Raw genomic sequence first — 14,858 nt, forward strand, 5'->3', positions numbered from 1 at the left:
ATTTAAACAATGGTGGGGGTTTTGATAATGTTCTTTGTCATCGAATAAAATATTTTTGTAATTTATGTAGCTATTGAAATTTAAAATTCAATAGGCATTTTTCTTCAACAGCCACAACAACTTCATCTAACATTTCTTTGACATTTTGTTTTCATGTTGATTGGCATTTGCTATTCATTTTCAACAGTTCAAAATATTGATGGGATTGGAGTAATGGTTGCATAGGAAGAACAATCTTGTGCAAGTAGAGGAATCATTATACCTATATCTTCGAGAAAGATTGTTGCTAGGGCTTGGTTCCCATATACAATAGCAAAAAGATCATTGTTAATCTTTAACATATCAGATTGGTAGCAAGATTTCAAGTTTCAAAACTTACATTATCCTTAACAAAAATTAATCTTGGAAAGTGCGGCTATTTTCAGATAGCCTTTGTTGATCTTTATGCAAAAATTTCAGCTTAAGAGGTACAATTTCTTCATGGTTTGATTTCAAAAAGCTCTTAGCGTTTTCTTATTGTCTCATTCTTAAGGACTTGTTTGGTTCGCAGAAAGAGGACGAAAAAAGTATGGTCGATGAAAAATGGAGAAATACCTCAGGTTTGGTTAGAGAGTTTTCAAAGGAAAGAAATAAAAACATAGCTTTTTTGTGAGAATAAGATTTCCATATTTTATGAAAAAAATTTGTGCAACTATGAGTAAGTTTAATTTCCACTGATTAAAAATTGGGATATTTTTTTTCCAGAGATGCTCTTAAGTTTTTAGATAGAGTTGGGGTAAGATCTTTTACTTTACTATGAACATGACAAGTATTTTACATAACTTTCACAAAAAGAAAGATGCTCACCAAACATAAGCTATTTTGCAACATGCCATTTTTCTATGATCAGCTAATCATTTCAAAACTATTTTTTTAGGCATCATACACCTAAGCATCAACTTTTCATTAAAAAAATTGAGAAATTTTTTTTGTGAACCAAATGAATTCTAAAAGATAAAAACACAAGACAATTAAGGAAACTATGAATGTACTACTACGATGAATAAAAATTAGCACGCATAACAAATCGAGCATATAGAAAATGTAAAGTACATATCATGTAAATTATTTGGCAGTAACCATATTTCTTTAATTACTTTATGCACAACATTTCTTGTAGTAGACTAATCAAAACGTTCTCTGTTAATAGGTCTTGTTACGGGGGGTTCCCCGAATTTAGTCCCACATCGGCTAATCAGCGGAAAGGTCTGTGCCTTAAATGGGGGGCTCAATAACCTCTTCTCACCGAGGCGCCTTTTGAAGGGCAAACCCGTGAGGGGTGGAATGGGTGGTTCCACCCGGGGCGCCGTCAAAGCGCGGACCCCCGGGAGCGGTCACGATCCCCGATCCCCAAAGCGGACAATACCTCGGTGAGGACGCGGTCGCTTTCCCTGCTCGGCTGGTGTGTGGGCTGTGCTGGTGACGGGGTGCAAATCCCGCATCATATGGCGCTAGAAGGAGGGCCTCGGCCCTCCGCCTATCCAGCAAGGAGCCGACTCGGGCACAGGACCTCCCCGCTGGGGGGGCTGTGTTACGGGGGGTTCCCCGAATTTAGTCCCACATCGGCTAATCAGCGGAAAGGTCTGTGCCTTAAATGGGGGGCTCAATAACCTCTTCTCACCGAGGCGCCTTTTGAAGGGCAAACCCGTGAGGGGTGGAATGGGTGGTTCCACCCGGGGCGCTGTCAAAGCGCGGACCCCCGGGAGCGGTCACGATCCCCGATCCCCAAAGCGGACAATACCTCGGTGAGGACGCGGTCGCTTTCCCTGCTCGGCTGGTGTGTGGGCTGTGCTGGTGACGGGGTGCAAATCCCGCATCAGGTCTCATAAGAACCTTGGTCGAAGTTCTCTTAGTTCCTTCTGATACTGCAACCATAATTGTTCCTAGGAAACTAGTTCATGCAAGTAATCCAACATTTTCAAACTTTGCTAGCCGCAACGGTTTATGTGGGAAAAATTTATGAAGTTCGGTTGATATCTCAGCATCAATTGCATTTTCTTGATAAATCTCTATAAATTAAGCAGGCTCCATTAGATAATCCAGAGGGAAGATTTCAAGAGTTTCGGATTCCATATGTACTTATTTTGCGCTATAGAAAACCATGCATACTTGGATAGGTGACATCTCCCTAATCATATCGGCATGCCAGATCAAAATATAATTTTCTCATCAACATACATGCTATTTGGATTAAGTATTTCACAATTCATTATAATGGAAGCAAAACTTTTTTTTCTCAGTAGATTATCCATATCTTGATTTGTATCATTCAAACACACCATCTAATGTTTGCACCGCTGACAAAGTATCTATAGACTATTTTTTTTTGTGGTACAATAGCGGCTCATATTCCTCAGATATGAATGGGGCCAACAAAATTAGAGAATAAATAGCTACAAAGAGGCTTCAGTGCTACACATGGTCTGCCTAAATAAAACCCTCAGTGTGAATTTCTCAGATAAATAGCTACAAAGAGTGCTTTCATCGTTAGTGTTCTTTCCGATCTCTACGTATTTCACCGCTTCATTGAAAATTTTTTCTGCCCCTACTATACTCCAGCTTGGAAGCTCCCACCGCTCCTTGTAGGACTTAACCCAGTAACTTACAGTATGAACTAATGACAGCCATGCACCATTTATGTCTGTTTTTGAAAGTACTTTTGTTTTTGAAGAGGATTCGCGGCGTATCAAGTCCTGATAAAATTTTTGGCTCGATTTTAATTAAACCACATGCAGCAGCGGACCGGTTTATTTATGGGCGGGACGGACCCAAGCCGAGCCCTCTCCTTGGTTTTTTTTCCTAGTCCGCTCCCATCCATTTTAACCCGCGGCCCGCCCTTCCCTCCGTGACCGATCTCCTTTCAGACAAGAGCACGACCTCGAGGGCTTCCTTCCCCTTTTGCGCAGCGGGCGGGAAAGAGTGTGAGAAAGGGACGGCGAGCGAGAGAGATGAGGGAGAGAGGAAAGGCGGAGCAACCCACAGTGGACGAGCGGTATACCCAATGGAAGACCCTCATACCCGTCCTCTACGACTGGCTCGCCAACCACAACCTCGTCTGGCCCTCCCTCTCCTGCCGGTTCGTATTATAACCCTCTTTCTTCCTCTCCTCTCCTCTCTTCCTCGCTTTTCTCGGCTAGGGTTCCTGGGGAAGGAGAACACAGGAGGAGGGTCTCGCATTCTAGGATTTTAGTTCTTGTCTTCCATCCTAGGGTTTTGGGCCGTACAAGGGGGTGCTGGAAACGAAGCTGCCTGTCTGTAGGGGAAGATTAGTAACGAAAAGGAGGCGATCTTTTCATGTTCTTGAAGGCTTTGGACTTCGATTCAATTAGTGAGACGTTATAGTCGCTGTTTCTTTTTATTTAGGGCTTGGAGGCCAATTTTTTTTCCTGCTTTCTATTTTTTTAAAAAATCTTTTTGAAGTGTAAGCTTCTTGATTTTTTGGCCTTTTACTTTTCCTTGAAAAAGGTGGGGTCCGCAGCTCGAGCAAGCAACGTACAAGAATCGTCAACGTCTGTATCTTTCTGAGCAGGTAAGTGGCCTTAGATTTATTTACTGCTTCGTTTAAAACTGTAGAATTTTATCAGCCTCGGTAATAGCATATATTGTTCCGCTGATTCTGTTTGGTAGTTACGTGTACTTTTTTTTTTTTCAAAAAAAGGGTTCCGAATGGCCTGCTTGCCTGTTATCTCACTGAGTTTCTCATGAATCAAATAACATTACATATAATATAGGTGAGGGTACGATGAGCCAATTTTTGTCGTATTGAAAATTATTAATGCGTGTGATTTTTGAATAATTGAATTATTTATCTGGAGTAGAAGGGTGCTCTCACTAATTTACTTACCATAACTGTTCTTTTTTATACTGAGTTTGTAAATCATCTGATTTTGTGTTAAAACAAAACTCTTTATTCAATTGCAAGCATCGAACTCAGCAATTTCCATATTAATTTGTGTTTCTACCCGTATTTACTCTTTTGTGTTTCCGCACAATTACTGGCATTCTTATCTTGCTAGATATTCACATAGATTTCTTTTTGTTTATTTTGCCCTATTGTGCCGTGTTCCTTTTTTTTCTCTTAATGCATTTTAAAGGTGGCAAATTATCATCTTGATTGATAATAAATGAGTGTTAGATTTTTCTGAAGAAGTGGTAGCTTATTGCTCATGCATACTTTCATGCTTATGTTTTGCTCACATTTACACAAGCATATTACTTCCATGGAGCAAATCTTTTTCAGTAGCAAATTGTAAATGCGGAACTTATACTGTTTGAATAGTGCTTGTCCATTGATCTCTTGTTTACGCTTTTGTTCCAGACCGATGGCAGTGTTCCTAATACTCTCGTCATCGCAAATTGCGAAGTTGTCAAACCAAGGGTTGCGGCTGCAGAGCATATCTCCCAGGTTAAGTGGTCATGAACTGTTGGTTTTAGTGCTTTTTTACATTGCTTGAAGTTTGTCAGAGTGGTGCCTGAGTTATTCCATAGTTAATAAGCATTTTTAAATAATCTTTACTAGAATATTGTTTGCTTTGCCATGGGCTAGTATGTATTTACTGCTCAAATTACATCCCACTAGGTAAATTGAAACTTTTTAGTTGCACACAAATCTTTCAGAATCTATTTGCTTTTGTACTCAATATTATGAGAAAATAATTTCCATCTCAGTTTTGAAGTTGTCATGAAGAGCATAAATTTGGTAAGGCTCCTGTTTGGCACGTTATACTAGGATTATTTGCATGATAAAATGTTTTCATTTGCATTTAGACTCATTAGTTTTCTGCTGATAATTAAATACTTTTCTGATTGCAGTTTAATGAAGAAGCACGCTCTCCCTTTGTTAAAAAGTTCAAAACTATCATACATCCTGGGGAGGTATGAAGTGATTATTTTATGGCAACTTATACTTTGTTTCAACATTTATGGTGTGTATTCAATCGCATCTGAAGATTATCGGTGTGGTTATTACCAAATGTGGTCATGATGCCTGAAAAAACTTGATGATGTTAATTCGTCTAGGCAATTGCCTAGGTCATCCAATCATTTTTCAAGTTATGGTAATGAATTTGCAAATTAGTCCAAACTTCTTGGCCAATCAACTTTAAGCAAAAAATTTGGTTGCTGAAAACCTTTTGTAAAGTTTTAAGGGAAGGCAGGTCAGCTTTTGAGTAATAGAGGAAGTTGTCAAGGAGCTACTGTCTGTAACTCCACACATCACTTGGATCCAGATTCTTTCATGTGTTTTACTGAGGGATCTATAATGGGTTCCATATGCAAGAGCTTTTAGCAACATCAAAGGCATTTATGAATTCAAAAATTTTCATGTGTTACGAATGTCTGCCATCATGCAGGTTAACAGAATCAGAGAGCTTCCTCAGAACAGTAAGATAGTGGCAACACATACTGACAGCCCTGATGTATGTCTTTGATTATCTTTATTCCAGCTGTATATATCAAGTTTACTCTCCATTTTTTTTTATTTATTTTTTGAAGGTTTTGAAAGCTGGATCCAATGTTACTTAAGTGTTAAGCTCCATTGCAGGTACTTATCTGGGATGTTGAGGTGCAGCCTAATCGTCATGCTGTTTTAGGAGCTGCTGACTCTCGTCCAGATTTGGTCTGTTGTCAATCAACTACTTTACCTGATTATGCTTTTCTTAATGCTAAATTACAGCGCCGATGGATAAAGTTAGCAGTTGGTACTGTTTTTATGATTTCTGTGCTGAGGAAAAAAGCACGTGCAATTTGCGTGAAGATTTAATTAGGAAACCTTATATATTTAGATTTTTGGTTGGAATATTTCCTTTTAACCAACTGCAACTTGCTATCTTGTTGTCATCATGCAGATATTGACAGGACATCAAGAAAATGCGGAATTTGCACTTTCCATGTGTCCTTCAGATCCTTTTGTACTTTCCGGAGGTTAGAAACTTTTTTTTTTTGGAGATATATAAACACATGCATGTACACGTGTGCATACAGGCATAATTCCTTGCTGTAGCTCATTTCACTTTGTAGGTATAGAGGCTTCTTGTGTCTGTTGCTTTTGATAGTCATGGTAATTTATCATGGAGAGGTTAACCTTGTTGTACCAATTCTTCTTCCTGTATGTACTCATAAAGTTAAAATGTTGGCTATTCATGAAAGCATGCCATTGTGCTTTTTAGTTGACAGTTCTCCAGTATTGGTGTTATGGGTGCCGTTTGATTTACTATTACTATGGAACTGATCTTTGAACAAATTTGTCTTGATGAAACATTTTCTTACGCAATTGATGCATCGGATTAATTCACATGGTATATTCTGTACATGCATCTAAATAAATTTTAAGACTTTGTGACCTTGTATATAATTTATTTTCAGGCCAAAATTTGCAGGCATCTGTTAGTCGAGATTGTTCAGATTCTTATGCCTAACACATTAATTTTGTTTGCACATTTTAACATTAAACTGAAAATCTCCCTAATCTTTCTCTTGTATATTATTGTGACCAAGATAACTAATTGTAGGGAAGGACAAATTGGTCGTTCTGTGGAGCATTCAAGATCATATCTCCACGTTAGCAGAGTCGTCAGCTGCTAAATCTCCTGCAACACCTGCAAGCTCAAGTGGGAAGCAGCCTGCAAAAGCTGGTAATGAGAAAAGCTCAGACAGTCCTACGGTTGGACCACGAGGCGTATACCAAGGGCATGAAGATACTGTTGAAGATGTGCAATTCTGTCCTTCTAGGTATAATAGTAGTTAAAATTTTGGAGCTGAGACATATCATATAATTCTGTGATTCTTTTACCTCATATGTTGGATCAGCTGTATCACCATCATGAAAATCCTGTGAGTTGTTCTGGTTCTTGTGATATGTTGTTTCTATGCTGATATTTTGTTCCCCGACTGTTATGAAGCGCACAAGAATTCTGTAGTGTCGGTGATGATTCTTGCCTCATTCTTTGGGATGCCCGAACTGGTACTGCCCCAGCCATCAAGGTAATTTTTTTTATTTCCCTTTGTAATTATCATGAAAGTTCACAGGTTTATAGAGAAGCTTTTTTGTTTCTGATAGATTTGCAAATATAAAAGTAAATAAATAATAATCTACATGGTTGGAAGTTCCATTGATCCATGTTGTTTGCTGATTGATGGCAACTTATATATTTCCTAATCCATCTATTTTAAGTCCAACATTATTTTAGCAGCATTTTTAATTTGGTTTACTTATGTGAAAAGAAATCCTAATAGTTGGATGCTGAGAATTTTGCTACCTTAGCTATGGAGAAATTGTGTGCTTTAATTTTGTATTTAAAAAGCATCTTCTTCGACATTTATTTGGCAATTCTTTGCCATTATGCTACAGCTCATTCTTCGTTCATTCTCAATATTTTTGTCCATTATGTTGATCATACTGTACGAGTCGTCGATAGTGGTTCTAAGATCTAATATTAGCTGGCTAGATGAACTAACCTTTGTCCATTTTTAAGTGCAACTGTGTCAGGGACGTTGATTACCTTTCTCGAGATGTGTAGTCTTTTTTAGTTTTTGATGTTCAAAAATCTTTCATATGGTGAGGCATTTTACCCAAACCCTTTGATTTAGCCTAAAGTACTCATGCCCGACCATGTAACATGGATTTCCTATAACACTTGGAGACAACTATTTAAGAAGAAATTCTCAGGTGTTGAAAGGATCCAATGCTTAGACATGCACCTTTGCGTAACACACGAACTTGAGTCCACGTAATGTAGAAGGTGAGTTACTGAAGCAGGGTGCAGCCTTTTGAGTTAACAAAAGATTGCTAGGAAAGGGACGGATATAGGTGTAAAAGTGAGCAGTTCAATATTTGTCAAGTAATTGGATGATGGAGATGGTAGGGATGCCATTTGGTTTGTTAAGTTTGTCTAGGATGTGGTAGCTCCATTACAGTGCACCTTATTCTTTATTATGGTTCCCTTTGTCCGTGGATGAACAAGAAAAATATAGCCGGGCTTGTCTGACTCTGACCAAATCAACTAATGCAACCAGAGATTACCATTATGTATATTCATTATGTATAAGTTGGTCAACATGAATTTCAGCTTCGATAATTTTGGTGTCTGTCTTTCCAGTTTGGAAAATTTTGGTGGATGTGCGTGCATGATGCTTTGGTTTGTATGTGTCTTTTTGGGGTGCGCACCTATGGTGTGTGCTCGTGCGTGTAGGCATGTGTGTGCATGGATTTGTTGGTCTGCCACCATGCATGCGTTTTTTCCCCTTTTCTTTTTTGTCCTTTTTGGAGTGGGAAGGTGCACAAACCAGTGTGTTCTTGTGCTTGTATCTGTATATCAAAGGTGTTTATGCATTAGCCTTACAAAACTATGCACTAGGACAACTTAACCCCCATTTCATGTATAGCCTGTCACTATTGCATCCAACAATTTCAGACTTGGCTTGGATTTTGAAGTCCTCCAGCAGGATTGGATATGAAGAGGTCCAAATGGAATAGGGTATTGATAGTATTCCACACAAATATAACTTACTACTAGTAGTTATATAATTTATTATGGGATTATTGAGTTTATAATGGATATGTTGAGCAACAATGAACTGTCTATCCTCCTTATTGAGATGCATTCGACAACTTAAAAGTAGAATTATAGTTTGAGAACTATTAGGTAACTAGTAGGCATCCAGATGCGGTACCATGTAGCATTCTTAAACGTTTTGGATTTGAGACTTTTCCATATCTATGCTATTATAGATTTCGATTTTAGAATATATCCTATAGGATTTCCTCTGTCAACTTTTTTGCTGGAAATGCCCTCAATTTATTCTAAAAGCATTCATTTCCGTTTCACACAAAATAAGAGGAAAATCATGTACAACTACTCTCTTTCTCCATATTCTCATGCGCCATCTTTTCCACTTTTTTTTAATGATTCCTCAACTACTTAAAATCTTTGAAATTTAAAATCTAAATCAAAAGAAAAAGAAGTAAACATCCTTTTTCCTTGATCCAAACACGATCCTGTCCTCTCTCTATATTTATTCCTTATTTACCAAACATTTCTGTTAAATGTCTGAACTCCTTCATTGATCACATTCCCACCTGCCCTCCAAATCTCACACCCCCGTCCCTCTCTCTCTCTCCACTCCCTCCTGCGAAACTGATATGTTTAACTATTTGATAAAAAGGGAAAAGTCACATCTCCTTATGTAAAGGGGCTGAAAAAATCACCTACAATTGGTAATAGTATCATACCGCTAGATTGATTCATTTGATGCTCCTGCTGAACTATTTGTGACATTGCTTTTGTATTTTTTTTGGCTAATATGAGTTTTCCAAATTGGTCATGGTTTGCAGTTTTATGAAAACCATGCTTAGTCCACATGCTTTCCTATTTTTCTCTCTCCATATATCTTTATGATTTTTATTTTTATTTTTGGTGGTGGTGGTGGTGGGGGGGGGGGGGGGGGTATGACAAGCTCGTTTGTTGTGACAGGTTGAAAAGGCTCACAATGCTGATCTTCACTGCGTTGATTGGAACCCACATGATGAAAATCTTATTTTAACTGGGTATGTGTTTAGATGTATACGTTCCTTTTTAAATAAAGCTCTTATACTTTGTTAATGGGCATGTGTGCTTGTGAATGTATTATGTTGTAGTTTAACGAACCATATTTTTCAAAAAAAACACCGTGATGTTATTAAATAGGCTTTGGTGTTGCATGCTGAGTTCTCAGCAACGTTTCGTAAGACCTTGTCCTTTCTGGGATGTTAATTTGTTATTATTGTTAATTCAATTGCATGTTGCTCAGATCTGCTGATAATTCTGTTCGTATGTTCGATCGCCGGAACCTAACTTCTGGAGGTGTTGGAACACCAATATATAAATTTGAAGGCCACAAAGCTGCTGTTCTTTGTGTACAGGCGTGTTTTTATCCACTTCTAGAAATACTTTTTTATATGTCTACTGTGATATCTTTTGCATTGTGGTTGGATGGTCTTGTTACTTTTTTGTCATGTCTTTTTATTGTTGTTTCAGTGGTCTCCTGATAAAGCATCAGTTTTTGGAAGTGCCGCAGAGGATGGCTTGCTCAATGTTTGGGATCATGAGAAGGTATGTAGTTGGAGTCTTTGGACCTATTAAAAACGTTGATAAAGTAAAAAGTGTTTAACTTGGATGGCTTGAAACTATTTTTAATGTTACTGAAAAGGCTTAGGGCCATTATTTGTTGTTCCTTATTTGCCTCTCTCCTATAGTAATATATGATTGCATGGTAAATTATATGCTTTCTACCCTTGTGGCTATCCTTTGTTTGTTTCCATCTCTAAAATTTATATTATTTCCAGCTTGTCACTTGAATATTTTATTACAGTATACTTATATATATATATATATATCGCTCCTTATAGCCTTGCTTCCCATTGTCATTGCCATTGTAGCACGTGTGGCCTAGCCCATAAGGGCCATGCGGACTTGGCGTCATCTGAATATTTTATATAGTATACTTATTTATATGCATGCGTGCGTGCCCGCCTGCCCCCATGCACTCGCAGGCGTTCTTGCGCGCCTGCGCGTGCGTGCTTGCCTGCCCGCCAGCCTGTATAGACCATACCATACTAGTAAGGTACTGACACAGAATGGAGATTTGGTTCAACATATGAGCCAAACTAGTCTGTACCAGTCTAAACTGAGCGGAGTTGCCCATACTGCCCCAGTACCAACCCTATTGCCTGGGTTTGAATGGTACCATGGATGGGAGTGAGAAGAAATGTTGAGAGCCTGACTTAGTACGAGATGCGTTATGTACCATACCGAACTGGTAACCTACCAATATGGTTCACAAAATACCGATTTTGCAGACCTTGCATATGCATATATAGATATGTGTATGTATATATATATATATATATATATATATATATATATATGCATGTGTGGATATATGTGTTTCAATATGTATTGAAGGGAGAGCTCAGGAGTAATTCAAGATATAAATATATGCTGATCACTGACCTTGGAGAACAATGCCCAAGTGAGGCCTAACATGTATTTAAAATATCCATATTTTATTGCTATATTAAAATGCATTATTACTGCAGTCTTATTAACTATTCTATTTTAGGTTGGCAAGAAGAAGGAACGTGTTGGAACGAGGATGCCCAATTCACCTCCTGGTTTATTCTTTCAACATGCAGGGCACAGGTATGTGTTGCTAATTTTTTATGGCATGATTTTGTCAAGCTTGTGTGGCAGTTGAGCACTTTAAGGCCAACCTTTCAGTTGCATATGGTAGTCAGTAGAAGCAACTTGCTAAATATAGTTTGCAGTATATGGTTCAGCTTCCTGGATAAATAGTGTATTGCTAGAATAAAGATAAGGTATTTAATTGATATATAATTTTCACGGCAAGATGTATGCATCAGTGTGCCTCTCTCTCTCTCTCTCTCTCTACCAATCTATCGATAGATATATGCATTTATGCATGCATAACAATCCTCGGAATTAAAATCTACACTGTTGATCATAATTTACAACATCTCTATTTGTTAAAGGCTTCTTTATACCAAGCAGGAAAAAAGAAGTGGAAAAATAGTGATAGAACTTAGATATCAAACTACTGGTGGGTCATATATAACAAGGAACTGTACCTTTGGTCCAGTGAAACTGTGAGTTTAATCACTTCAAAATTAAAGATTGAATTAGCTTGTTGTGTTCTAGAATTAAAAATGTCTATTTTGACAGCACTTAATTATTGCATAAGAAATCTTTAGAAATCTAGCTTACGCTTTTTAGGCAATTTAAATTGCAGAGCATAATGAGTGGTGTGTAATTATAGATGGCCAGTCATTTATTTGCAGTAATGATTTTTTTGGCACTCATTTCCTCCCAGTATAATAGTATTGTAGCTTTCTCCATGCAATCACCCACATAAACATGTGCTGCAACAAATTTGTCTGTGACGTTACATGTATTTGTCTGTCAATATGCATGCATCTGTACAAAATATGATTTGCAAGATGTTTATTGTAATGGCTTTCCATATGAGAGTATTTGATCCCCTTTAAAATTCCCAATTTGGTGTACCTTCCAGTTTTCGTTTTATCTGAAATTGTTTATTGCATGGTCTGATGAACTGGCCCGTACCGTCCGGTTCGGATCGGTCCAGCCTGTAACCGGTATGCTGGAGCAGTGAAAACCGGTACGGGCCAGACCTAGCCAGAGCTGGAGAAGACGAAGAGAAGGAGAGAGAGAGAGCGGGCAAGAGAGGGAAGGAGGAGAGGCCTCCGCCGCCCCCGGGGGGGGGGGGGGGGGGGGGCGACGGAGGCCGCGGGGCGGGAGGGGGGCGGCGGCAGAGGCAAATGATTTGCCGACTTTACTTAAAAATTCTCAAATTAAAAAACTGCGGCCGCGCCTCTACGGGCTCCCCCACTCCCCCGGGGGGGTGGGGGGAGGGGGCCTTCGCGGGCGGCCTCTCCTCCCTCCCTCCCCCGCTCGCTCTCTCGTTCTTTTCTTCTTTGGCTTCGGCAGGAAAGAGTGTTCCGGTTCGGTACCAGTTTAAATCGGTCCGAACCGAAACCGTGCTGGTCCGTTAGGCGACCAGTACGCCTACCGGTACCGGTACGGCAGATCTTGGTTTATTGTTTAGCTTGCTTTTTGAAATAGTACTATAATTATGATGGGAATTGTATGATGAGGCTGAGAGGTTTCTTTTATTTATGATAGTGAGTTTTCCATATTAGGGTATTTAACTCCCCCATCCCCCCCTTTTTCCTCCCCCCTCGTCTCTCTCAAAGGCGGCAGTTGGTTTACGTTCGTTTTTTTTCTTTGAAATGGTTTATTATTTAGCTTGCTTATTGGACTCGTTCTAAGTTATGGTGTAAGCAGGAGAGAACTCTCTCTCTCTCTCTCTCTCTCTCTCTCTCTCTCTCTCAATCTTTGGTGTACTTTTTTGTGTGCCACAATCCTCAACTTTAAACACATGCAGCCAATTCATGTTTTTTTCCCCTTAAATTTTGCCCTTATTTTTACAAGCAAACAATATTGCTTGTGTGCTTCAGTTCCTCTCCTCCCCAATGGCCCATCCACCATCGTCATCACCATAATCTTGTTATGGTGTTTCCTACCCTTGCACCACCATCGTCACTACCATCTGCCTTTGCTATTGCCAACTAGTACCATTCCCTCCACCATAGTCATCAGCATTCCAACTGTTCTGCACTGCTATTGGTGTTGATGTAGAACGTTCAATTAGTTAACACATTATATTTTAGTTTGTGGATATGGCATAACGTTCATCCTTATGAATTTTTGATTCTAGAGCTCGAGCAATATGGTGCTGATAATATCAAAAACTAGGGATATGGAAGATGAAGTGCTAAAAATATGTTCTCATGGATGCTCAAAATGAAATAGAAAATTTGGCTTTAAATTCTGGACTTAAGACTATAATATGGAGGCTTTAAAGGAGGAAGCTGTTTGATCTATGGTCAATGTAGTGGAGAAAATTAGATGGTTTGGTCTGATCATGTGCTACAAAAGCCACACTTCCCCCCCCCTCTGTTAAATAGTGAATGCCCAAACAGATTTTACGAAGAAGGTTTTTGTTGGAATGTTTAAGGTAATGGTATGAGGGCTTCTTGTAACGGTAGATTTTGCTTAGTGTTTCTAAATGGTTTTACTCATTAACGTTTGCATATTATTATGTTTGCTCTTTGTATGTTTGTGCAGAGATGAAAGTATGAGGGTTCTTGGTAATGGTAGATATTGCCATGAGTAAGCACTTAATGGGTTTGTTTCACTAACAGTTGCTTATTATAATGTTTGCTTTCTATATGTCTATGCAGAGATAAAGTCGTAGATTTCCATTGGAATTCATCTGACCCATGGACCATTGTTAGTGTCTCTGATGATGGTGAGAGTACTGGTGGCGGTGGTACATTGCAGGTAATTTATTTTGATTTGCCATTTTCCTTCTTCCAGATGACCTACCCCTGAAGTCGATTCGCCTATGGTTGGAGGTTGCTTTTTTTTTACTTAACTAATAAAGAAATGATTTGATGTAATCAAGTGTATGGTCCATGTTGAGGATCATATCACTGACCTGGAATTGCATTCAAACTGTAGAATTTTAACATGATTATGTATGTTTATTTAGAATTTCCTCTCTTTTTTGTTTTGACAACAGTCTCATGGTATGTGTTGGTCGATGCAGATATGGCGCATGAGTGACTTGATATACAGGCCAGAAGAGGAGGTTCTGGCTGAGCTGGAGAAGTTTAAATCCCACATTTTGACATGTGCACCTAATTCGTAAATCGTCAGATACTGCTAACTGATAAACACTAGGATTTGCTTGAGCTGTTAAATTTGAAAGAGTGCTAGTTTATTTAGAGGTTGATGAGCTTTTGTTCTGGAAACTTTGTAGGACAATTGGGATATTTATGAGTGAAGTCCTCACATCTGTTACTTAAATACCAATGTTGTGGTGGCTAAAATTACTGGATTTAGATCTCTCTGGATCGTTTGTTGGAATACCTGCTTTCTCCTAGCCATTGTGATGTGTTGGGTATTGCGCCTTGTATCATTTTGGCTGCCGGTTTATGATCGAAGTCCTGCATTCTTTACCTGATTAACTGATTGTTCTCTTCACCATAATTGATACATGGAGCTTTTTCTACATGTTCTGTATTGTAGCATCTGAACCAACAAAATTCGAGTTCAGTTAATGCATTGCACTGGGTGCTTGGTTCTTGGTCAGTTTTTTATTTCAAAGGGGTGTTTATGGTTGCTGCTACACATGAAGTCTAGCACCTGGAGAGGACTCAAACTCTCAATGAATAGATT

The 14,858-nt window shown here is 38.8% G+C and overlaps 1 protein-coding gene across 1 annotated transcript; it reads left to right on the top strand.

The window, feature by feature from the left end:
• Positions 1-2,862: 2,862 nt before the first annotated feature.
• On the top strand, positions 2,863-14,525 carry LOC103720121 (WD-40 repeat-containing protein MSI4-like). The gene is made up of 15 exons (XM_039131248.3): positions 2,863-3,115; positions 3,505-3,568; positions 4,358-4,444; positions 4,852-4,914; positions 5,391-5,456; positions 5,582-5,656; positions 5,886-5,961; positions 6,549-6,768; positions 6,939-7,020; positions 9,510-9,583; positions 9,826-9,937; positions 10,053-10,127; positions 11,137-11,216; positions 13,859-13,958; positions 14,227-14,525. The coding sequence occupies exons 1-15, from the start codon at positions 2,988-2,990 to the stop codon at positions 14,326-14,328; spliced, it is 1,404 nt and encodes a 467-aa protein (XP_038987176.2). The 5' UTR covers positions 2,863-2,987; the 3' UTR covers positions 14,329-14,525.
• Positions 14,526-14,858: the final 333 nt, after the last annotated feature.

The sequence above is a fragment of the Phoenix dactylifera genome, chromosome 9 (assembly GCF_051530095.1).
Source record: "Phoenix dactylifera cultivar Ajwa chromosome 9, Ajwa_hap1_PhDact_Kaust_v1.1, whole genome shotgun sequence".
NCBI classification, from domain to species: Eukaryota; Viridiplantae; Streptophyta; class Magnoliopsida; order Arecales; family Arecaceae; genus Phoenix; species Phoenix dactylifera.